Consider the following 25,627-nt stretch of genomic DNA (forward strand, 5'->3'; position numbering starts at 1 on the left):
GCCCGCCGGCGTGTGAGGACGCGGCTGAGGCGCGGAGTTCGCAGCCATGGGCCGTTTGGAGCTCTTGGTCGTGGAGAACTTCAAGTCGTGGCGAGGCCGCCAGATCATAGGCCCTTTCAAGAGGTTCACCTGCATCATTGGCCCCAACGGCTCTGGTAACTGGGACCCAGAACGCCTCGCCCGCCCCCATCCCCGGCGTCTGGACCTCATTTTGTCTGAGTGGACGTGAGGGCAACCGCACAGCCTGGACTCAGGCACCTGATGCCTGCAGTCCGCGGCCACGTCCTCGGTCCCTCGGCGACGGCCCCGACCTTGGATAACATCCCGGCCAGACCCTCGATCTCCACCCCACCTGGGGTCCCACCGGGGGCCCCCCCTTGGCCCCGCTCCCCCTGCCCTGGGGGCTCGCCCTCTGCCCTCGTCGCCACCCAACGCCTTCCCTGTCTCACCGGACAGGGGGCGACCTGGCGACCCGGGCACCCTGCGGTAATGACGCAGGTCGGCGAGCTCTCACCGACCCCCCTAGCCCCGCCGCCTTGTTTCCCTCTCACAAGGGGGCACGGCCGCCATTTTAAACCCGAGGGTCGCGGGGCCGACGTCCCGGGGAAGAGTGGACGGGCCCTCGGGTTTCTCCGAGCCGTCCGGTGGGGGCCCATGCTGGAGTGGAGAGCTGTCGCGTCCGAGACTCGTCTACTGGACGGCGGGGACCGGGCGGTTCGGGGGTTGCTTTCCGGGCCCGCGAGTCGGTGTCGTAGCGGTGGCCGTGGGGGAGCCGCGGCCGAGGAGAGCCACAGGGCTCGCCCCTCTGTGGGAGAAATGTCCTCCTTCACGCTGTATGCTGTCCCTCCGCCCGCCCGCCCGCGACGGTCGCGGCTCGGCTTGCGACGGGAGACGCTGCGGGCTGCCCGGCCGGGCGGTGCCCCGACGGGCCGGGCGGGCCGTGAACTTCCAGCCGCTGCCGCGGGTGCGCGGGCATTTCGCGGTCCCGGGACGGGGGCTTCCCGCCCGCTGAAACCGCTTAGAACAGTCGCGTTCTCTCTGTTCAGAACGCGACCAAACGACGGAGCGTGCGGTGAGGGTGAGAAAGCTGATACCGGTACCAGCTCTGCCGCGCCCCGCAGCCCCGCGCGCGGCCACGCGGGCGGTTCGGTACCAGCGCCGCGCCGGTCCCCACGGCGGACCTTGGAGGGCCGATGCCTGGGCCTCCCGGGCATTTCGCCTTCTCGGTGCGGCGGGGGCCGAACTCGGTGCAGTGCTCCTCGGTGACCAGCCCCTGGGCGGCGTCCCGCTTGTGTTGGTTTGGACACTCGTCAGTAAACCACTTGGTCAGTCTTCCAGAATGAGCGAAGCGCTCAGACAGATATGGACGGTTTATGCAAATCGTGTGGGCGCGGTGAGACATTCTCATCAGAAAGTGCTGGGAACCCCCGAACCCAGACCCCCGGGGCCAGCGGGCCTTTCCAGGTGTGGCAGGCGGGGGACCTGCCCTGGCTCTTCTGCCGGCTCGTGCCAGCTGTGGACGTTGGCCTGCCCCGGGGACATCCTGGGGGTGGTTAGCCCTTTAATAACCACAGGAGGGCCTGGCCCTTTAACTCAGTTGGTTAAGAGCTTTGTAGGGGAAGGACGTGGTTGCGGGTTCCATTCCCTTCCCTCCCCTCCCCTCTCTCTCCTTCCTCTCTCTATCAGTAAATTAAAAAATTGAGCCTGACCAGGCGGTGGCGCAGTGGATAGAGCGACGGACTGGGATGCCTAGGACAGGTTCCAGACCCCAAGGTAGCCAGCTTGAGCACGGGCTCATCTGGTTTGAGCAAAAGCTCACCAGCTTGGACCCAAGGTCACTGGCTCCAGCAAGGGGTTACTCGGTCTGCTGAAGGCCCGCGGTCAAGGCACGTATGAGAGAGCAATCAATGAACAACTAAGGTGTTGCAATGTGCAAGGAAAAACTAATGATTGGTGCTTCTCATCTCTCCGTTCCTGTCTGTCCCTGTCTATCCCTCTCTCTGATTCTCTCTGTGTCTCTGTAAAAAAATAAAATAAAATAAAATAATTTAGCCCTGGCTGGATAGCTCAGAGCATCTTCCGGAAGAATAGAGGTTGCGGTTTTAATCCCTGGTCAGAGCACATACAAGAACTGCTTGATGTTCCTGTCTCACTCTTTCCCTGCCTCTCTCTCAAAACAAACAAAAACACACACATAAACAAAAAATGTGACGGTTCATATTTGTAAAATGGGAATAACAAATTACAGAAGTTTGTCATAGTGTAATACCGTATTACCCCATGTATAAGACACACCCTTTTTAGAAAAATTTGGGGTCTAAAAACTGGGTGTGTCTTATACAGTAGTTGATTTTTTTACTTGAATTTCCCCTTTTTTTTAAAAAAAATTTTTTTTTCTTTTTTTTTATATTAATTTTTAGAGAGGAGAGAGAGTGAGTGAGAGAGAGAGAGAAGGGGGAGGGAGGAGCAGGAAGCATCAACTCCCATATGTGCCTTGACCAGGCAAGCCCAGGGTTTTGAACCGGCGACCTCAGTGTTCCAGGTCAACGTTTTATCCACTGCGCCACCACAGGTCAGGCAATTTCCCCCTTTTTTGTGCGGATGAGGAGTTGTATGAGTTTTATGATGAATAAAACTTGAGTTCAATAACTTTATTTAATACATTTTTCCCCCAAAATTTCAGGCCCCAAAATTAAGGTGCGTCTTATACATGGGAACTTATACGTGGGGGAAATATGGCACTTAAAAATGGAACAGATTTGGTGCTTAGGTCTACGTAGTTAGAGCCTTAAATTTAGACCATTTAACACTCGGCCATAGTTTCATGGAAGAAACCAGTGATTGTAAAGTTGTTCAGTCACATGGATTTTGAATGTAGACACCACAGTACTATTTAGACATATGTGCTGGCTATATTTCACTTTCATTGATGGCTTGGTTTCTTCAGCTCTGGGCCAGGGTTGTTTGTTTGTTTTAATCATTAAAAATGACTAATTCCTCTCCCCTCTTTCCTCTTCTTGTCCCCAGGAAAATCTAATGTAATGGATGCACTTAGTTTTGTAATGGGAGAGAAAACAGTTAATTTAAGAGTGAAACATATTCAAGAACTTATTCACGGAGCACATATTGGAAAGCCTGTTTCTTCTTCTGCAAGTGTAAAAATTGTATATGTGGAGGAAAATGGAGAAGAGAAAACATTTGCAAGGATTATTCGAGGTATTTTTTTTTATAGATGTTTGCTTATAAGTCATTTGATTTTTCTAGAGTTAAATCAAATTACCTGTTCTACTAGCAAAGGGAACTAGAGGTTTTTTTCTCTCTCTCTTTCTTGGATAGCAATTCTCAGAAGCAAGAGAGCAATTCTCAGGAGCAAGTAATAATAGAATGTTTGATTCTCCACTGGGACTCTTATTTTTTTTTTTTTGTATTTTTCTTAAGTTGGAAACAGGGAGGCAGTCTGACTCCGGCATGCACCCAACCAGGATCCACCCGGCAGGCCCACCAGGGCTCTGCCCATCTGGGGCATTGCTCTGTTGCAACCAGAGCCATTCTAGCGCCTGAGGCAGCACCCGGGCAAACTTTGCTCCGATGGAGTCTTGGCTGCAGGACGGGAAGAGAGAGACAGAGAGGAAGGAGAGGGGGAGGGGTGGAGAAGCAGATGGGCGCTTCTCCTGTGTGCCCTGGCCGGGAATGGAACCCAGGACTCCCGCACGCCAGGCCAACGCTCTACCACTGAGCCAACTGGCCAGGGCTGGGACTCTTCTTTAACTACATATATTTGTTCAAACTTCTCCATTGTTGAATAACATTTTTCTATCTGGTTATTATGTTAAAATGAAGGAGGGAGCCTACCATAAAGACTGAGAAGGTATAAAAGTCCTTTCTGGCCCTGGTGGGTTGGCTCAGTGAATAAAGCATTGGCTCGGTCCAGGATATGGACATCCCTGGTTGGATTTTGGTCAGGGCACACAAGAGAATGGACCATCGGCTTCTCTGCCCCATCCTCTCCTCCTCACTCTCCCCCTTCTTCCTCTTTTCTTCCCTCAGTGAGGGGCTCCACTGGCTGGAATGACACCCCACCTCCTCCCCCACCCACCCCAGGCACTGAAAATAGCTCCATCAGAGCAGGACAGCCTCAGGTGCTAAAAATAGCTCAGTTCCCTGGCCGGTTGGCTCAGCGGTAGAGCGTCGGCCTAGCGTGCGGAGGACCCGGGTTCGATTCCGGGCCAGGGCACACAGGAGAAGCGCCCATTTGCTTCTCCACCCCTCCGCTGCGCTTTCCTCTCTGTCTCTCTCTTCCCCTCCCGCAGCCAAGGCTCCATTGGAGCAAAGATGGCCCAGGCGCTGGGGATGGCTCCTTGGCCTCTGCCCCAGGCGCTAGAGTGGCTCTGGTCGCAATATGGCGACGCCCAGGATGGGCAGAGCATCGCCCCCTGGTGGGCAGAGCGTCGCCCCTGGTGGGCGTGCCGGGTGGATCCCGGTCAGGCGCATGCAGGAGTCTGTCTGACTGTCTCTCCCTGTTTCCAGCTTCAGAAAAATGAAAAGAAAAAAAAAGAAAAAAAAATAGCTCAGTTGATTCAAACATCCACCTCAGAGGATGTTTGCTGGGTGATCCTGGTCCTGGAGTGAGGGAGTCTGTCTCACTATCTCCTCTCCATTCACTTAAGAAAAAGTCCTTCCTGAGGTTCTTTATGTTTATCTGGTTTTCTTAGTGATGAACTAATTATATGCATATTTTTGGTTTGTATAGAAAGTTTTTTCTACCACCCAAAAGCAACTTCAGTGATATATTTGAATTTGTATTTTGTGACTTATTCATGAAATCCCAGTTTCTTGAGTGAAAAAGTTTGGGGTTGTTTATATTTTCTATATGCTAGGAGTTTACAGAGCCTCTATAAAATTGGTATTTTTCTATAAAATAGGTTTTTTGTTGCTGTTTTCATTGTGGTCAGCAAAAACATGGTTTTAATATTCTAATGTATAAATACTGTTAATTAACTTTCACCAAATATAATCACAGATTATTTTAGAAATATATACTTATTATTGGAGTATTCCTTGATCTGTTGAGACTTTGCTTCCCAGCAATTGTTGACAATTTAGCTCAAATAAATCCATAAAAAATTCAAAAGAAAGAAAGAATTATTTATTATATACTTGTACCTTAATGTCTAATTTAAGTATTTTACCACTTTATTATCTAGATATCTTCATTGATTTTCTCTGTTTGTTTTTACTCAAAAGTCTCCATCTCACCAAGGATGCCTTAGCCTACTCTATTTAATAAGAAATCATAAATTTATTTTTTTCCTATCTTTGTTAGGGTATAATTAACAAGTTGAATATATTTAAGGTCTACAACTTGATGTTTTAATGTTTTGTGAAATAAATGACACTATCAACATAACATACAAATCACCTCACTGGTTATCATTTTCTCGTGTGTGTGTGTACAACACTATAGCTACATTGCTATACATTAAATCTCTAAAACTTATCATCTTGTGTAACTGAAACTTCATACCCCTTGACCATTTCCCCATTTTCCTCTTACCTCACCTGACAGACATCATTCTATGCTCTACTTCTGTTCCTACTACACAGAAATTTTCATACCTCCTCCCAACCCTACTTTACTTAGTACTTAGCACTTAGTACTTTCTCACATGATACTTACCTTACTTAATATCTTGTTTTTGTCCGTCTGTTACTAGGATATAAGCTACTTGAGATCAGACTTTTGTCTGTTTGGGTTTTTTTTACCTTTATGGAATCCTTTTTGTCATATAGTATGTTTGTTGGGTAACTAAATGCATTTATTAACATGTATATTATTTCCTAATTGGCCATTTCAATAAGAAAAAATTATTTTATAAAACTTTGAATAGTTGTTTATATATGTCTGATATTTATACTTCCTATAACAGCCTTTATTTTATTTTAGGAGGATGCTCAGAATTTCGTTTTGATGACAATCCTGTGAGTCGTTCTGCTTATATAGCAGAGTTGGAAAAGATAGGTATAATAGTCAAAGCACAGAACTGTCTGGTTTTTCAGGTAAGTAGCTGTAAAGTTTATTTGATTCATGATTCTGAAACTATACGTATATACACATTGTATTTTACATGTTGGTGTGCTTTACTGTTTTTTACAAGGGAACTGTAGAGTTGATTTCAATGAAAAAACCCAAAGAAAGAACCCAGTTTTTTGAGGAAATCAGCACATCAGGAGAGCTTATAGGAGAATATGAGGAAAAGAAAAGAAAGTTACAGAAAGCCGAGGAGGATGCACAGTTTAATTTTAATAAGAAAAAAAACATAGCTGCAGAGCGCAAACATGCAAAATTAGAGAAAGAAGAGGTAAGGTGTCATTAAAGAGAAACTTTTTGATATACTTTTCACCATTTGTAGAGGTTTTTGTTATCCAAATAGGTAGGACAATCTGAACTACAAAAATTATTTTCCCAACTAAAAATAAGCCTGACAATTTTATATATACCTTATATGGGCAGAGGTTCTCAAACTTTGGGATATTGTCCCCTTATACTCTTAAAAGTTATTGGGGGCCCTGGCTGGTTGGCTCAGCAGTAGAGAGCATCAGCCCGGCATGTGGAAGTCCTGGGTTTGATTCCTGGCCAGGGCAGACAGGAGAAGTGCCCATCTGCTTCTCCACCCTTCCCCCTGACCTTTCTCTCTATCTCTCTTCTCCTACCGCAGCAAAGTTGGGCCCAGCGCTGAGGATGGCTCCATGGCCTCTGCCTCAGGCGCTAGAATGGCTCTGATTGCAACTCCCCAGAGGCCTAGCATCACCCCATGGTGGGCATGCCGGGTGGGTCCTGGTCAGGCACATGCGGGAGTCTGTCTGTCTGCCTCTCTGCTTCTAACTTCGGAAAAATACAAAAAAAAAAAAAAAGCTATTAGGGACTGCAAAGAATTTCTATTCATGTGGGTTATATCTACAGATATTTATTGCATTTGAAATTAAAACTGGGAAGTTTTAAAAATACTTTTTAATGATCAATGTAAAAATAATAAACTCATTAAATGTTAACAAATAATACTTTTATGAAAAACTGCATTTTTTCTGAAACTAATTAGAAGTGTGACATTGTTTTACATTTCTGTAATCTCCTTAGTATGTAGCTTAATAAAAGACATAAATTCTCACACATCTGCTTCTGTATTAAATCCTGTTTGTGTCAAGGCCTAGCAGCTTTACACACCATCAGTGTGGATATCAACACAATGAAAAAAGCAAAGTCTTGCCTGACCTGTGGTGGCTCAGAGGATAAAGCGTTGACCTGGAACTCTGAGGTCGCCAGTTCGAAACCCTGGGCTTACCCAGTCAAGGCATATATGGGAGTTGATGCTTCCTGTTCCTCCCCCCTCTCCCTCCTCTTCTCTAAAATGAATAAATAAAATCTTAATAACAACAACAACAAAGTCTTAATATTATTATATAATAAAAATAGTTTTGACCTCAGGGACTCCCTAAAGCAGTGTTGAGGAGAATACATGGCCTAGGAGGCCATGGCCACACTTTAAAAATGCTGTTCTGTGGTATTATCTTGGTACCCTTCACAATGCTTAGTAAAATGTCTTATGTTTTTTTGATAATTATTTGTGTTTAGAATGATCTTTTTAAAATGCAAATCAGATTCTGTTTTCCTCTTGCATAAAACCTCTTCCCACTGTACTGAAAATCTAGTCTCCTTCCAGCCTTCTGATTTGGCCTCTCTTCATTTCTCAAGCCTGAACTCCTCTACTCTCCTACTACATTGATATTTATTATTTATTGACTATCCCACATTTTGTTCTAGTTTGGAGTTTCTGCTATTTCCTCTGTCTAGATAGCTGCATGCCTGATTTTTGCATAGCTAATACTCCCTCATTTAAGTTTTTGTAAAAAAGCAATTTTCTTAGGCAAGCATCTGCTGTCCATGCTCCAAGTCTAAATTAGCACCCCCTCCCTGGTACTATTGCATTACCCTATTTTGTTTCTTTTATAGCATATGTTGCTATATGATATCTTGTTTATTATATACTTCTTACTCTGATTCCTCTTCATTCCCCTTCCCTCATTAGAATAACTAGATTATAAACTTAAAGAGCAGAGAGTCTTTCTATCTTCTTTTTAAATTTTATTTATTGATTTTAGAAAGAGGATGCAGGGCGGAGAATGGGAAGCATCAACACAGTGGTTGTTCTCATATGTGCCTTGATGGGGAAAGCCCAGGGTTTCAAATGGGTGACCTCAGCATTCCATGTCAGTTCTTCATCCACTGTGCCACCACAAGTCAGGCAGGCTGTTTCTATCTTGTTCTCCAGTGTAGTCACAGCACAAAGAAAAAAATATTTGAAGAAATGAATGAGAGGTAGATTTGTTCCTTATTATTAAGTGATGTTTTTCTGTTTCGTCATGTTCGTGTGTGTGTGTGTGTGTGTGTGTGTGTGTCTGTCTGTCCTTTTGTCAGTGGAAAGGGGTGGTGTCAATGAAAGTCAGACTATAGTAATTATACTGAAACAGCTTATAGAAGTGTAGTATTGCAGAACTTTAAACATTATAAGGATATTTACAATAGCCCAACTTCCTAATTATTTTTTATAACTTCCTGGTAGATGACTATTTACCCGCTACATGGAATACTTCATTGATTAAGAGCTTTCCTCTCAAGGCAGCCCATTCTTTTATTCCTTTATTAATAGTACAGATGCTAAGGAAATTTTTCCATTTTACATATAATTTGGAGTTTTAATAGTCTTATTAGTTCTACTAGGAAAATTGTACTCTACAGCAGGATTTTTCCTATAGTAATTGAATTTAGTTACTAAAAATCTTACAAATCATATAACAGCCTTCAGTTTACAAATGAGGGAGCTGATAACAGAAATGTTAATAGACTTGCCACACTCTGAGGTCAAGACTGAAATGGGACAAGGACCGTTAGTGGATGTCACTTCATTGTTATTAACAGCATACCACTGAATGCGTGAATAAAAATCATTTACTGGTTTATTGTAAAAGTGTATCCAGAAACCTCCAAATAATGCTGCTTTTGGCAAAAATATTGTTTCTTAATTGTATGATAATTCATGAGATACTGTCAGCACTATAGCTGAGTTTATGAAAAGTCAACTTAAATATGCTCCCTTTTAACTGTTGTTTGAATTGTTCTATTTTATAGGCAGACCGTTACCAGAGTCTCCTTGAAGAACTGAAAATAAACAAGATTCAACTTCAGCTTTTTAAACTATATCATAATGAGAAAAAAATTAATTTTCTAAACACTGAGTTAGAGCGAGTGAATAGAAGTTTGAGTGTCACAAAAGAGTCTCTTTCTCATCATGAAAATATAGTGAAAGCCAAAAAAAAGGAACATGGAATGCTAATTAGACAACTACAACAAATAGAAAAAGAACTAAAGTGAGTTTTTAAAAAGTTATTAACAGATTTTATATAGATCAATAGAGAAAAATAAAAGTGACATTTTAAAAATTGATTTAAATTTTTTTTTACTTGTAATATGTTTAGATATATAGAAAAACATTATGGAGTACAGAGTTCCCATATTCCCTATTTGGTTTCCCCTACTTATAACATCTTATGTTATTAGTATGATACATTTGTCAGAATTAATGAACCAATGTGGATACATTACTATTAACTGAAGTCCATACTTTATTCATATTTTTTTAGTTTTTACCTATTGTCCTTTTTCTGATCCAGAATACTGTACTGCAGTGGTCCCCAACCTTTTTTGGGCCACGGACCGGATTAATGTCAGAAAATATTTTCACGGACCAGCCTTTAGGGTGGGATGGATAAATGTATCACGTGACCGAGACAAGTGTCAAGAGTGAGTCTTAGCCCTGGCCGGTTGGCTCAGTGGTAGAGCGTCGGCCTGGCGTGCAGAAGTCTCGGGTTCGATTCCCGGCCAGGGCACACAGGAGAAGTGCCCATCTGCTTCTCCACCCCTCCCCCTCTCCTTCCTCTCTGTCTCTCTCTTCTCCTCCTGCAGCCGAGGCTCCATTGGAGCAAAGATGGCCCGGGCGCTGGGGATGGCTCCTTGGCCTCTGCCCCAGGTGCTAGAGTGGCTCTGGTCGCAACAGAGCGATGCCCGGGAGGGGCAGAGCATCGCCCCCTGGTGGGCAGAGCGTTGCCCCCTGGTGGGCGTGCCGGGTGGATCCCGGTCGGGCGCATGCGGGAGTCTGTCTGACTGTCTCTCCCCGTTTCCAGCTTCAGAAAAATACAAAAAAAAAAAAAAAAGAGTGAGTCTTAGACGGATGTAACAGAGGGAATCTGGTCATTTTTTAAAAACAAAACATCATTCAGACTTAAATATAAATAAAATGGAAATAATGTAAGTTATTTATTCCTTCTCTGCGGACTAGTACCAAATGGCCCATGGACCGGTACTGGTCTGCAGCCGGGGGTTTGGGGACCACTGCTGTACTGTATTTCATTTAGTCATCACAGCTCCATAGACTCCTCTTGGCTGTGACATTTCCTCAGACTTTTCTTGTTCTTGATGACCTTTACAGTTTTAAGGAGTTGGGCTTTCTTGTAGAATGTTCCTCCACTGGGACTTGTCTTAATAGTTTTCTCATAATTAAATAGGATTTATGAATTTGAGGGAAGAAGACCACAGTGGTAAAATGCCATTTCCATCACATTATATCAGGGATGTCAACATATCATAGGTATTATTAAGACATAACTATCATAATATCAATTTGACATCACTGTTGATGTTGACCATTTTTTGCTTATTTATAACCTCCCACTCCACCAGTGAGAAACCTTCCTTCCACAAAGTACCATTCATTTGCTTAATTGTTCAGTTTCACTAATCATGTATGGCAGTATCAGAATTGTTAATCCATACCCTCCCGGGAAGCAGCCTTATCAACTAGAGTATGATGCTTACCTACAATTCCTTTTACTTTTAGTTTTACAGACTCCACCCATTTCTAAGGTTACTTAGGTTAGCACCTTTTATTCCCACCCCCTTTAGTAAGGTGATTTCATACATATACAATATAGTTAGGTTCTTTTTTTTTTTTTGTATTTTTCTGAAGCTGGAAACGGGGAGAGACAGTCAGACTCCCACATGCGCCCAACCGGGATCCACCTGGCATCGCCCCCTGGTGGGCCTGCCGGGTGGATCCCAGTAGGGCGCATGTGGGAGTCTGTCTGACTGCCTCCCCGTTTCCAGCTTCGGAAAAATAAATAAGTAAGTAAATAAATAAATAAAAGATTCCCCTGTGCTTTACCTATTCAGTCCTCCTCTTAACATTTGGCAACCACTGATCTGCTTGTAGTCTCTGAATGTCGATTTTTAGAATTTATTAAGTGTGTGATTTGGAAAAAGGTGAAGGATTAAGCAAAAAAACAAAAAACAACAACAAAAAATCACAGACAATAGCATAGTGATTACCAGAGGGGAAGTCGGTGGGGGGAGACAGAATAGAGTATAGGAGGATAGATAGGAATGGAAGGAGACTTGACTTGAGGTGTTGAACACAAGAGAGTATACAGATGATGTATTATATTATAGAATTCTATACTGGAAACTATATAATTTTATTAAGTAATTCCACTCCAATAAATTCAGTTTAAAAATGTATGACTTGATCAAAATAACTTTTTTCCTTTATATGTCATAAAATTCAATTTCCTTTAAAACAAGCTTTACTTTTCTTTTTAGATCTCTTGAAGCTCTTTTAAATCAGAAGAGGCCTCAGTACATTAAAGCCAAAGAAAACACTTCTCACCACCTCAAGAAATTAGACATGGCTAAGAAATCAATAAAAGACAGTGAAAAACAGTGTACTAAACAGGAGGATGACATAAAAGCGCTAGAGACTGAGCTGGCTGATGTAGATGCTGCATGGAGAAGCTTTGAAAAGCAGATCGAGAAAGACGTCCTACAGAAAGTGCGAGACATTGAGTTAGAAGCCAGTCAGGTGAAAAAGTCAACATACAGGAAATCTTTTGTTTCTGTTGTTTTAGCTTTTTTAAATTTTGAAAAAAAAAAAGTTTGAGAATGACCTCTCTTTCTGATACTGGAAGAGATTGTCCTCATGTGGTGATTGCCGGGGCACAGAAGGAGATGGAGGATGGTATGGGAGGATAAATGATGATGGATGGAGACTTGATTTGGGGGTGAACGCATAATGTGGTGTACAGAAGATGTATTGAAGAATTGTGCACCGAAACCTATATAATTTTAACCAGTGTCGCTCAAATAAATTCAATTAAGAAAAAGAGATTGTCGCTTGACCAGGTGGTGGCGCCAGTGGATAGTGTTGGACTGGAATGCAGAGGACTTAGGTTTGAGACCCCAAGGTCACCAGCTTGAGCACGGGCTCATATGGTTTGAGCAAAGCTCACCAGCTTGGACCCAAGGTCTCTGGCTTGAGCAAGGGGTCACTCGGTCTGTTGTAGCCCCACGGTCAAGGCACATATGAGAAGTAATCAATGAACCTAGGTGAAATGCCACAATGAAAAATTGATGCTTCTCATCTCTCTCCCTTTCTGTCTGTCCCTATCTGCCCCTCTCTCTGACTCTATCGCTGTCTCTGTAAATTTAAAGAAAAAAAGAAAAAGGGATTGCCTTCAGAATCTAAATTATGGGAATTAAAAATTTTCAGCCTATATAATGGAATTTAAATTTGATCTTTAGATTTTTTCTAGATGAGTAAATTGCATATAACATTTTTTATTTCATTAAAGTCATAGAAAATACTTTTAAGAAGATTACATGGTATTTTATAATAAAAGTTAGGTGATTCTTATGTTTCTAAAGTAATCATTTTTTTTTCTCATGTGAATATTATTTAAAAAGTCAGGTACAGGCCCTGGCTGGTTGGCTCAGCGGTAGAGCGTTGCCCAGTGTGTGGATGTCCTGGGTTAGATTCCAGTCAGGGCACCCAGGAGAAGCACCCATCTGTTTCTCCACCCCTCTTCCTCTCACTTCTTTCTCCCCTCTCCCCTGTCTCCTCTCCCTCCTTTCCCCTCTCCCCTCTGCCCCTCTCTCCCCTCTGCCCTTTTCCCCTCCCCCCTCATTTCCCCTCCTTTCCTGTCTCCTACTCTCCCTAAAAAAAATAAGTCAGGTACATATGGAAGACACATGATCACTTAATTGACAGGAGGTAAATTGATTAAGGTGATTTAAACTGTTTAGTGATGAATTAATATCCAATTTAGTATATAAGATTTAATGATAATAAATAATAGATACCCAAAAATTTGTAATTGTTTTTTTGAACATTCTTTTTACCTTTTTTTTTTTTACAGAAACAGAGAGAGAGCCTGACCTGTGGTGGCACAGTGGATGGGGTGTTGACCTGGAATGCTGAAAAAGAAACAGAGAGAGAGAGAGTCAGAGAGAGGGATAGACAGACAGGAATGGACAGATGAGAAGCATCAGTCATTAGTTTTTTGTTGCTCATTGCGACACCTTAGTTATTCATTGATTGCTTTCTCATATATGCCTTGACTGCAGGCCTTCAGCAGACCGAGTAACCCCTTGCTCAAGCCAGCGACCTTGGGTCCAAGCTGGTGAGCTTTTGCTCAAACCAGATGAGCCCACACTCAAGCTGGCAACCTCAAGGTCTCGAGCCTGGGTCCTCGGCATCCCAGTCCAACGCTCTATCCACTGCGCCACTGCCTGGTCAGGCTTTACTAAATTTTTATCTTTTATCTCTCTCACTAACTTTATAATAATCTTATATTACAATATATATACTAAAATTTTGTGACTATATACCTAGAAAAAGTACATAATTTTCTCTTAGCTCCTCTTATTTTTGGACTATTAATGAGTATTCATCTTTCTCTTTTAAGAATTTGTTACAGGGGCCCTGGCCGGTTGGCTCAGCGGTAGAGCGTCGGCCTGGCATGCAGGGTTGGATTCCCGACAGGGCACACAGGAGAAGCGCCCATCTGCTTCTCCACCCCTCCCCCTCTCCTTCCTCTCTGTCTCTCTCTTCTCCTCCAGCAGCAGCCGAGGCTCCATTGGAGAAAAGATGGCCCGGGCGCTGGGGATGGCTCTGTGGCCTCTGCCTCAGGCGCTTGAATGGCTCTGGATGCAACAGAGCGACGCCCCAGAGGGGCAGAACATCGCCCCCTACTGGGCATGCTGGGTGGATCCCGGTTGGGCGCATGCAGGAGTCTGTCTGACTACCTCCCCGTTTCCAGCTTCGGGAAAAAAATGGAAAAAAAACCCCAACAACAACAAAAAGAATTCGTTACAGGGACCTTATTATAGAGTTGATTTCAAATACCTTATTGATGTATCTAAATAGTAGTTTTAAGTAAAACATTTTATGTTCACACTGTCTGGAGAAGATGGCCAATTCTGATGTAATTTATGTAAAACATAACTTTTGCTAAGATTAATGATTCGTTAGTAAAGGATATCATGTGAAGAATTTCCTCTCATGCTGCTTTGAGTCAGCAGTGTTTTCATGCTCTTCATGCAGCTGGATCGCTACAAAGAACTTAAGGAGCAAGTCAGAAGAAAGGTGGCTATAATGACACAACAGCTCGAAAAGCTGCAGTGGGAGCAGAGAGCGGATAGAGATAGATTAGCATTTGAGAAGAGGAGGCATGGAGAAGTCCAGGTACCTTGGTTTGTGTAGTCATAATTCAGAATTCTGTTCAGTAACATTTTATTACCTTTTTATATTAGCTTTTCAATGTATAAGTGGATTTATATCAGATATAAGAAATTAATTAAAAATTTTGAATTATTCTGCTTAATATCATTTGAGTACTCATTTTATGGTCTAAGCTACAGATAGTATCTTCATTTGTGTTGTCAGTAAGCTTTTTCTGAACATCTGTATAGTGATAAGCATGGACAGATAATACTGCTCCTGTTCTTACATATATTATAGTCCAGTGAAGTTAGGAAGATAAAGGGGGAAAAGCAATTAAGTATCATAATAGAGGTGAATGTAAAGTTATTTGTAAACATTAAGGACATAGTCCAAGAGGAACATAATAGTCTACATGGAAAGTAACCATCAAGATAGCATTATAGCCTGACTGATGGTGGCTCAGTGGATAGAATGTCGATCTGGGATACTGAGGACCTAGGTTCAAAACCCCAAGGTCACTGGCATGAGCGTGGGCTCATCCAGCTTGAGTGTGGGTTTGTTGGCTTGTGTGTGGGGTCATGTCAAGCATTATAATGGTTTGCCTTAGAGTAAGACAGTCCTGGCTATTCCAGTCAGTCCTATTCCTTACTGACTTGTGTAATCTTGGTAAGTAACTAAATCATTTAATTTCTCTGGACTTTGATAGGTATGTCTACTTCAGAGTGATGGGCAGGTTGAATAAGATGAAAGTGAGTGTCTACTACACCAAGCATCTGGTCTTTCCCCTCTGATGATTCATGGTGTGATATATATTGCTCACAAAAATTAGGTCATATTTCAAGATAAATACGAAGTAATAAAATATCCCCTAATTTTTGTGAGCAGTATATGATAATCATGAAGAAAGGGCATTTTGTGGAGAAGAAAAACAAGTTAACATAGCAATAATTAATTTTAAAACACTTGTATAATTTGTATTTTCTTATAAAATTATATGCTGATTTCTGTGAATTCTTACCGCATACTTTTGCCATTGTGCATGCTAATTTTGGAAAAGCCTATTTATCTTTACATGTTAAATTCCCTGGTACCCACACCACAAAGCCTTACTTAGCCTGCCTTTTCTCCCTACCCCACCAAAAAAAACCCCGAAAATAATTTCTTCTGCATCTAATCACTCATTCTTAATCTATATCTCATTTTATCAGATTGAAGGATAAGTATAGTTAATTAATACAGCTCTGCTAGACTGGAAGCTTCTTACAGGCAGGATTCATAATAGTGTCCATTGTAAACCTTGTATTTAGTAGATATCAGTAAGTGTTAGTTGAACTGCTGTTGTCTTTTGAATATGAAAACATTGATAGAAGAATAATTATATCCAGGTGGAGAGAGATGGAAAATCTGTACTCATATTTAGTGTTCCACAGAATTGGTGACTCCCTTCCTGGACAGGAGGGGCTATAACTTTCCAAGATACCAAGATGGCTAGGTGCTGGGCAGTGTTGGGTTTTCCCAAACAGCTAGCACAGTCATCTAGCACCTGAAATGCAGAATGCCTGGTACCAAGGCATTCTGATTTCTCTCCATTATGTGTCCAGGAGAGCACCCAGTCCCTGACACACCTCCTTGTGGGACAATGACCCTGGTCTTTCACATTTCCTGCAGTAAAGCCTATTCAACCTACGCTATCTGAACAGGTGGTGCTCCCTGAGAGACCCACCTGGAGTGTGAAGTAATGACCACAAAGGAACCCATCTGGTGTGACAAGCCTTGGGAGTGGCAAGAGTAAAGGCAGGGGCAGATTTTTCCAGTTGACTAAACTTTGTATTATTCTTTAACTAATCTAGTTTTTTTTTTCTCTTTGTATGGATTTTTTTTTTTTGTAGTGGGAGTAGGGGAGATACAGAGACAGATTCCCTCATGCACCCCGACCAGGATCCACCCTGTAACCCCCGACTGGGGCCCATACTCTGCCCATCTGGTGCCATGCTTGCAGCTGAGCTTTTTTTTTTTTTTAATAATATTTTTCCAAAGCTGGAAACGGGGAGGCAGTCAGACAGACTCCCGCATGTGCCCAACCGGGATCCACCCAGCATGCCCACCAGGGGGCGATGCTCTGCCCATCTTGGGGCGTCGCTCTGCCACAATCAAAGCCACTCGAGCACCTGAGGCAGAGGCCACAGAGCCATCCTCAGCACCCGGGCAAACTTTGCTCCAGTGGAGCCTTGGCTGCGGGGGGGGGGGGGGGGCGGGAGACAGAGAGGAAGGAGAGGGGGAGGGGTGGAGAAGCAGATGGGCGCTTCTCCTGTGTGCCCTGGCCCGGAATTGAACCCGGGACCCTGCATGCCAGGCCAATGCTCTACCACTGAGCCAACCGGCCAGGGCCAAGCTATTTTTTTAGTACCTGAGGTGGAGGCTCCACTGAGCCATCCTTAGTGCCCAGGGCCAATGAGTTTGAATCAGTGAGCCTAAGCTGTGGGAGGGGAAGAGAGAGAGAGAGGGAGAGAAAGAAGGGGCAGGGGGAGGGGTGGAGAAGCAGATGGTCACCTGTCCTGTGTGCCCTGACTGGGAATCAAACCCAGGACCTCCACACACAGGGTCGATGCTCTACTTCTGAGCTAATTGGCCAGGGCCTGTGTGGAATTCATAAGTGAGATATTAAAATTTCAATATAGGGGCTCTAGTTTCAAAATGCGTGACTTCCTGGAGAAAATGAACTGTGTCTTGCTCATTTTTATAATTCTGGCTCCTAGCATAGATGTTTGTTCAGTGAATTTGTGTGATACACGGGTACAGTGAAATAAGTATCTTCATGGAATTTGTTTTTCCCTTTCCATTTGAAAACTTTGCTATTTATTCTCTTTCCTGGTGTGGTATAATGAAGAAGATTTGTGTTTTTTATTTTTGTACACTCCTGGTTTTAAATTACTTAGTAATGAAGTAAGACAGCTTAATCTTCTGTAGTGCGCAGGATGAGGTTAAAGACGTGAAACAAATTGAAGACTACCATTGTATTTGGATTTAGTGATAATGTGAATGGAGCAAGACTTTTGTGAAGCCCTCCTCCCAAAAGCCTATGGTTGCCTTAAATGTCCTGTGCTATCAAAACACTAAGCCACTCTACCGGAATTACTTACTTAATTTTCTCTCCCATCAGACCTTAGTCCTTGAAAGCAGGACTCTATCCTATTCTTTATTGTAGCTCTAGTTCCTAGCATGTGGTAGCCAGTGAGTAAATATTTATTGCATGGATTAGTTTGCAGCATAGGGAATATAGTTAGTAATATTGGGATGAGTATGTGAAGCACTGGGGGGACTATACTGTAAGTACATGACTTTTAACTACTTTGCTATACATCTGAAACTAACATAGAATAATATTGAATGTAAACTGTAATTGAGAAATGAATTTTTTTTTAAAAAATAGCCTGACCTGTGGTGGTGCAGTGGGTTAAGCATCAACCTGGAATGCTGAGGTCACTGGTCCAAAACCTGGGCTGGTCAAGGCACATACAAGAAGCAACTATGAGTTGATGCTTCCTGCTCCTCCCCTCACCTTTCTGTCTAAAAATCAATAAATAAAATTTAAAAATTTTAAATATCATATATAACAAAGCACAGATAGACAGATATTAACACAAAGCAGAAATCCCAGAAGAAATGATTGATATTCTTGTGAAATACTCAATTTATACTATATCATGTCATTATCAAACTGCACCTTTAATTTATGAGCTAATTTTAAAATGCAGGATAGTATTTCTCTTAACTGCTATTGCTCAGAGAGGGGACACCTTGTTTTTATTTTTCTGAGATTTATTTATTTTTGTTAATTAAGATGCATCTTCAGTTTTATTGTTATTTCATTGTTTACTCCATCTCAATTTGCTATAAATTTAAACTTTTTAATTAAAAAATACCAAATATGTGAGAAAAAAAGAACTATGTATAGATATTTGAAAATAGTCACCTTGGAGCTTGAATTTACAAGAGTAAATTTTATAGAGATCAGATATCTAATAAATGGTGGAACCAGGATTTGAACCCTGATTCTTATCATCTCAAAGCTCTGTACCATCTGCTTTTCAAAATTAAAATTTGCTCTTGTGATGATTTTCATTGGTTATATATAATGTATTTCAAATTCAGAATAACTAAGGATATTACAGTAAGTTCTAAGCACATAGCAAGAAATCAATTTTATTTGTATGAAATTGCTATAATTGATTTTAGGTTTTATTTCTTAATTTAGGAAAATCTGAAACGAATAAAGGAACAAATAGAAGATCATAAAAAACGAATTGAGAAGTTGGAGGAGTATACAAAAACATGCATGTGGGTATTGTTAAAAAATATTCCTTGATGCCTGACCAAGTGGTGGCGCAGTGGATAGAGCATTGGACTGGAATGCAGAGGACCCAGGTTTGAGACCCCGAGGTCGCCAGCTTGAGCGCAGGCTCATCTGGTTTGAGCAAAGCTCACCAGCTTAGACCCAAGGTCACTGGCTTGAGCAAGGGGTTACTCGGTCTGCCGTAGCCCCACGGTCAAGGCCATATGAGAAAGCAATCAATGAACAACTAAGGAGTTGCAATGAAAAACTGATGATTGATGTTTCTCGTCTCTTTCCATTCCTGTCTATCTCTGTCTCTGTAAAAAATAAAATAAAAGATTCCTTGGCCCTGGACAGTGGTTCAGTGGGCAGAGCATTGGCCTGGCGTATGAATGTCCCGGTTTCGATTCCCATCAGAGCGCACAGGAGAAGTGGCCATCTGCTTCTCTTCCCTTCCTCTCCCCCTTCTCTTCTTCCTCTCCTGTGGCCAGTGGCTCAATTGGTTTTAGTGTGGCCCTGGGCACTAAGGATAGCTCCATTGGAGTGCACCCTCAGGTGCTGAAAATAGTTCCATGCTCGCCTAAGACGAGGGTGGGGGACTGGGTGGATCCTAGTCAGGGTGCATGGGGGAGTCTGCCTCACTATCTTACCCTTCTCTCACCTAAGACAAAAAAAAAAGTTCCTTGCAGCTGTCTTAATAGTCTGGTTTATTTGTAGTATATTCATCAATTAAATGTTTTCATTGTATCATAAATGTTTTCGCTTCTCTATTGTTTTCATTGCACTGTATATAATTTAAAATTATACTTAAGCACATATATAACATTTAAGTTTTGAAAAAATTTATTTAATTGTGAAACTTAAAATTTTTTTGGCATTAAAATTTTATAATAAAAGTTATGTCACGAAAGCTAGTACAATCTATGTATTATTCTACCACTAAAATTTTTTTAATTGGCATTTACTAGTTATTAAGCACATAATGGTTGCTCTGGCTGTAGAGATCTGCCTTACTTTTGCAGTATCCAGAAATAGATAGTTTTGAATCAACAAAGAATGATCAAAGTCTTTTTTGCCTGTGTTTGGTGCTAGGTTTATTTTATTGCATTTTTCATCATTTAAAATTGATAGAGCACTATTTCATTCCCCTGCAATGCCAGACCCAAGTAAGTTGTATTTTATGATCCCTAAATTTTAGTTTTTCTTTTTGCTATATAATACTATTATATAGGGATTGCTTGAAAGAGAAAAAGCAGCAGGAGGAAACCCTAGTGGATGAAATTGAGAAAACCAAATCAAGAATTTTTGAAGTTAATGAAGAGATGAATCTTATTAGAAGTGAACTGCAGAATGCTGGAATTGATACCCATGAGGGAAAGCGCCAGCATAAGAGAGCAGAAGTTCTGGAACACCTTAAAAGACTTTACCCAGATTCTGTGGTAATTAGAGTGAATAGTTCATTTAAACAAAAGGCTAAGCTTTCTTATTGGGATTTAAAATGTTATCGTTATTTGGAGGCAAAATTACTTCAGAAATCTTTAAGTGTTGTGTTTGATAACTTATTTATATTTAAAATATAATGGTGAGTAATTGGGATAAAAATGTAAGTAACTTCCAGTAGTATCTATACATAAGTAATTATTAAGGAAAAACATTGACATGAACACATTACCCAGAAAGTCCAAGTTATGGCCACTATTTCCAAAGGACTTGGATACCATGAAGTGGTCTCCTTTCCCAAAACATATAGCCTCAAACCTCATATTCTTTATAGTTATACTTTTTAAATTGTATTTTCAGTAGATATCACACACTATGACTAGAAGTTTTGCAATGGCAGATGTGACAGCAAAATTAGCACACATTTCTTTTTCCTCCTTCACAATTTCACCTGTAGAATATTTGTTCTTACCATAGGTCTTAGCAACTTCGACATACAGTTTTTTTCTGTCCTTATTAAGTTTAGACCTTTTACCTTTTCACTTAAAAGAAGCACTTTACCACTTTACAGCTTCTTTTGGGCATATCTGGAATGCCAGCCTCGCTACTCATGCTGTGGGGCTACTAGGCTACTATTAAGTAAAATAAGAGTAACTTGAACACAGCACTGTGATCCTCCACAGTCAATCTGATAGCTGAGGTGGCTGCTAGGTGACTAATGGGCAGACATGCGGTGTGGATGCACCAGACAAAGGGGTGATTCATGTCTTGGATGGGATGACTAAGTTCATCACACTCCTACATGCACAATTTATAACTTGGGACTTGTTTATTGAGTCATTTATTTCTGAAATTTTCCATTCAATGTTTTTAGATTGTGGTTGACCACAGTAAGAGAAACCACAGAAAGTGACACTGCAGATAAGAGGGTGTCCACTCGTGGTGAATGGAGGAGGAAAAAACAGAAGAATATAATAGTAACAACAATGATTTTTCATAAAGAAGTTGGTATTTATAAAGTAGAACTGAGCACCTTCAGCTAGTCTAGGGTTGACATTCTGACATTTTTAAGTAAACTTTTTAATTTCAGTCTAATGAATTCTTGACCATTCTTCAGATTTCAAGTAACACTTCTTTGTGAGAAGCCTTTCCTGACGTCTCAGGTCAACCTACTCCCTGTTATACACTCTCAGTGCTCTGTGCTTTATCACAGTGGTCCATTAGTATTCTATATATTTTTACATGTGTATGATTACTGATTATTCCTATCTTTCTTTCCTGCTAGACTAACAGCTCTGTGAGGTCAGAAAGTATCTGTTTTGTTCAGTACTGTTTACCCAGTATATATAGCTCAGTATCTGCATGTGGTGAAATGGGGAGTCCTCATAGATTCTCATTTAGTGAATAAGGGAATGGATGCGTACTACTTAATTATTGTAGCTTTGTAAAAATATTTTAATACCTTGGTAAGGCTAGTCCCTCCTCATGACTCTTTTTTTAATGAAGTGTGACACATCTTAATGAATATTTCATAATAAATCTTATGTCTATTTGAATGAGACTTAACTTCACGTTAATAATTTTATAAAATTAGTTTCTGGTTTATGCTGCTTTGTTACATTAGAAAACTATGAATTATATGTTCCTTATGAATGTATTTGTTCTTTCCTTTTTTGAAACCTGCGAAGTTTGGAAGACTACTTGACCTGTGTCATCCTATTCATAAAAAGTACCAGCTGGCTGTTACTAAGCTTTTTGGCCGGTACATGGTCGCCATTGTTGTAACCTCTGAAAAGATAGCAAGAGATTGTATTCGATTTCTGAAAGAGGAAAGAGCCGAACCTGAGATGTTCCTTGCTCTAGATTACCTTGATGTAAGATATTTATAATATTTAGTATTTTATAGTGATAAAAGTCTTGTCTTTTACAGTATGTCTTTATTGCCTAAAATTATGGTAGTATCTGAAAAAAATCACAGCTTAGATGCCAGTCATTCATTCAGATGGCTGGTGTTAATATATTGGCAGGCCAAGAATAATATCAAGTGGGTGCTGTCTTTTTAATTTCATATCATTTCTTCCATATCTAGTTTTGCCATAATTATACCTTGATGATTTTGAGGACATTGCTTTAGTCTACTACCCAGCAATATCTTTATTTGATAGCAAAGTGTAGGAGATGGATAAGACATATGGTCTTTTGGTGAAATACCAGCCCAGATTCTCAATCGTAAATATATGATCCAGTAAATATGTGCCAGTCTTGGTGGAACAGGCTAATTTTGGCCTTGGGGTATGTATTGAGAGGTCTTGGAGTTTCTAGGGTCTAAATTCCCAAATGAATTTGGCTCTGTCATTATCAAGATTGATATCTTTCAGTAATTTTTTCTTGACCACTGAAGAAAATGTACTATTGGTCCAGTCTACCAGACCTTGAACCAAAGGCACTATGCATAGTGGTCGAAAGCAAATGCCCTGGACTTGAACAGACCTGAGTATGAATCTCAGCCCTGCTTTTAATTAGTTCTCACTACTTGTTCTTAATTTTTCTGAACTTCAGTTTCTTCATCTCTGAAGTAGAGGAAGTAGTCCTTATGTTATTAGATTATTGCAAAGAATCTACATGAAGAGCACCTAGCACAGTGCCTGGCACAGAAGAGAAGCTCAGCAAAGCTAGCTGGGTACCAGTGGTCCAGATTTGCAATACATTGCAGATACTTTTTTTTAATCTTAGACCCAACTTAAAAGTCATGTCAAAGTATGTCTGGAGGTTTTCCCAATCATTAAACTGTGGAATTTTTTGTGTTCCACAGTGCAGTACCACACTTTTATTTTTTTAAGTGAGAAGAGGGGAGGCAGAGAGAGACTCCTGCATATACCCCAAAACCAGGATCCACCCAGCAAGCCCACTAGGGGGCAATGCTCTGCTCATCTGATGCCCTTGCTCCCTTTCAACAGGAGCCATTTTTTTTAGTGCCTGAGGTGGAAGCTATGGAGCCATCCTCAGTGCCTGAGGCCAACTTGCTCTAATTGAGCCTTGGCTGCAGGAGGGGAGGGAGTAAAAGAGAGAGAAGGAGAGAGAATAGTGAGAGGGGGAGGGGTGGAGAAGCAAATAGGCACTTCCTCCTGTGTACCCTGACCAGGAATTGAACCCAGGACATCCATGCATGGGGCCGACATTCTTCACAGAGCCAACTGGCCAGGGCTGAGTATGGAGCATTTCTCATACATTGCTTTGTTCCAGCTAACTAGTTAGTGACAGAGTTGAATCTGGAAATTTTATCTTCTGGCTTTTTGATGAACTATATTTTTTAAAAGTTGGATATGATTCAGTGGTTGGATATAGTTAATCGAGTTCTGGTCAAACTTTTATTGTATATAAATGTATACTCAATCCTTGCTGTCATGCTTATGTGTGTTTTTTTAGAAAGAATACTGGGTATTTGGTTTTTTAGTGTATCTAATATATTACTTTTTAAACCTTTTAGATCAAGCCAATTAATGAAAGGTTACGGGAGATTAAAGGCTGTAAAATGGTGATTGATGTCATAAAGACTCAGTTTCCGCAGCTGAAGAAAGTAATTCAGTTTGTATGTGGAAATGGCCTTGTCTGTGAGACTATGGAAGAAGCAAAGCATATTGCATTCAGTGGACCTGAAAGACGGAAGGTAGAACATTTAGATTATACTTTTGGATAATCTGAAACAACATTTGTAAGACTATCATATTACACACACAAATACTTATATATGCTTTCATATGACTCTTTTAATTAGGAAAACTAACAAAGAACCTAAGGTGGTTATGGATTCAGTAGTTTTTATGATGCTGAGTTGAATTTTCAAAAAATTAACTGATGTAGCATTTCCTAAAATCATAAATTATATTTTGGAAATTAGGTTTATTGTAATAATACCTTCAAAGCAGTTAATTAAATTTTTTACTTATATGCAATAAATGCTCTTGCTGAATATCAGCATACCCTGCATTTAAATATATAGTATGTGTGTTTTGGAATATCAGGAAAGATTTTAGGTGCTTATTTTAGATTATGGGTTAATTCTTCCATAGTTTAATGGAGATACAACCTCTCCTTTTACACAGTCAAGGTATTAACACAATTGAAGTGACAGAAATGGCACAATTGAAAATGAGTTTAGCCTGACCAGGTGGTGGCACAGTGGATAGAGCATCGGACTGGCCTCAGAGAACCCAGGTTCGAAACCCCAAGGCTGCCGGCTTGAGCATGGGATCATAGACATGACTCCTTGGTCACTAGCTTCAGCCTAAGGTTGCTGGCTTGAGCAGGGGGTCACTCGTTCTGCTGTAGCCCCCCAGTTAAGGCAGATATGAGAAAGCAGTCAATGAACAACTGAACAACTAAGGAGCCGCAACAAAGAATTGATGCTTCTCATCTTTCTCCCTTCATGTTTATCCCTACTGGTTTCTCTGTCTCTCTCTCTGTCTCTGTCACAAAAAAGAGGTTATTAAATACTAATCTCTCAAAAAAGTAATTTTGGTTTTAAAAATAAATATTGTTCTTTCCCAAATCTCAGAGGTTGCCAGTTCGATCCCTGGTCAGGGCACATACAGGAACAGATCGATGTTCCTGTCTCTCTTTCACTCTCTCCATTGCTCTCTCTAAAATCAACTTTAAAAATTGAACATTAAAAATAAATATTCTCTCCTGGCCGGTTGGCTCAGTGGTAGAGCGTCGGCCTGGCGTGCAGAGGTCTCGGGTTCGATTCCCAGCCAGGGCACACAGGAGAAGCACCCATCTGTTTACCCCTCCCCCTCTCCTTCCTCTTTGTCTCTCTCTTCCCTCCCGCAGCCAAGGCTCCATTGGAGCAAAGATGGCCCGGGTGCTGGGGATGGCTCCTTGGTCCCTGCCCCAGGCGCTAGAGTGCATTGGTCGCAACAGAGCGACGCCCTGGAGGGGCAGAGCATCGCCCCCTGGTGGGCAGAGCGTGGCCCCTTGGCGGGCGTGCCAGGTGGATCCCGGTCAGGCGCATGCGGGAGTCTATCTGTCTCTCCCCGTTTCCAGCTTCAGAAAAAAATACAAAAAAATAAAATAAAATAAATATTCTCGTCTCAGAATAGAGTTTGTATTAATTAAGCAATGTTTAATTTCTCAGATTATCTGACAGTTTTTTTAATTACATCTGTGATGAAGTTTACATAGTGCCTAAGGGCATAAGCCATGATGTAAGACCAGTGATGCTACTTAGTAATTAATTATGTGTGACTTT

At 41.4% G+C, this 25,627-nt stretch overlaps 1 protein-coding gene across 2 annotated transcripts in view; it reads left to right on the forward strand.

The window, feature by feature from the left end:
- The first annotated feature begins 46 nt into the window (after window positions 1–46).
- The window catches only part of SMC1B (structural maintenance of chromosomes 1B), a 63,312-nt gene continuing 37,731 nt past the window's right edge, over window positions 47–25,627 (forward strand). For both annotated transcript variants that reach the window (XM_066253056.1, XM_066253057.1), the window contains exons 1-11: window positions 47–155; window positions 3,028–3,216; window positions 5,945–6,057; window positions 6,156–6,359; window positions 9,185–9,423; window positions 11,708–11,966; window positions 14,487–14,627; window positions 18,862–18,944; window positions 20,171–20,378; window positions 22,068–22,253; window positions 23,867–24,046. In XM_066253056.1, coding sequence (XP_066109153.1) covers window positions 47–155; window positions 3,028–3,216; window positions 5,945–6,057; window positions 6,156–6,359; window positions 9,185–9,423; window positions 11,708–11,966; window positions 14,487–14,627; window positions 18,862–18,944; window positions 20,171–20,378; window positions 22,068–22,253; window positions 23,867–24,046 — 1,911 coding nt within the window. The remainder of the gene's footprint in view (window positions 156–3,027; window positions 3,217–5,944; window positions 6,058–6,155; window positions 6,360–9,184; window positions 9,424–11,707; window positions 11,967–14,486; window positions 14,628–18,861; window positions 18,945–20,170; window positions 20,379–22,067; window positions 22,254–23,866; window positions 24,047–25,627) is intronic.

This window comes from Saccopteryx bilineata, chromosome 1, assembly GCF_036850765.1.
Source record: "Saccopteryx bilineata isolate mSacBil1 chromosome 1, mSacBil1_pri_phased_curated, whole genome shotgun sequence".
Taxonomy (NCBI): Eukaryota; Metazoa; Chordata; class Mammalia; order Chiroptera; family Emballonuridae; genus Saccopteryx; species Saccopteryx bilineata.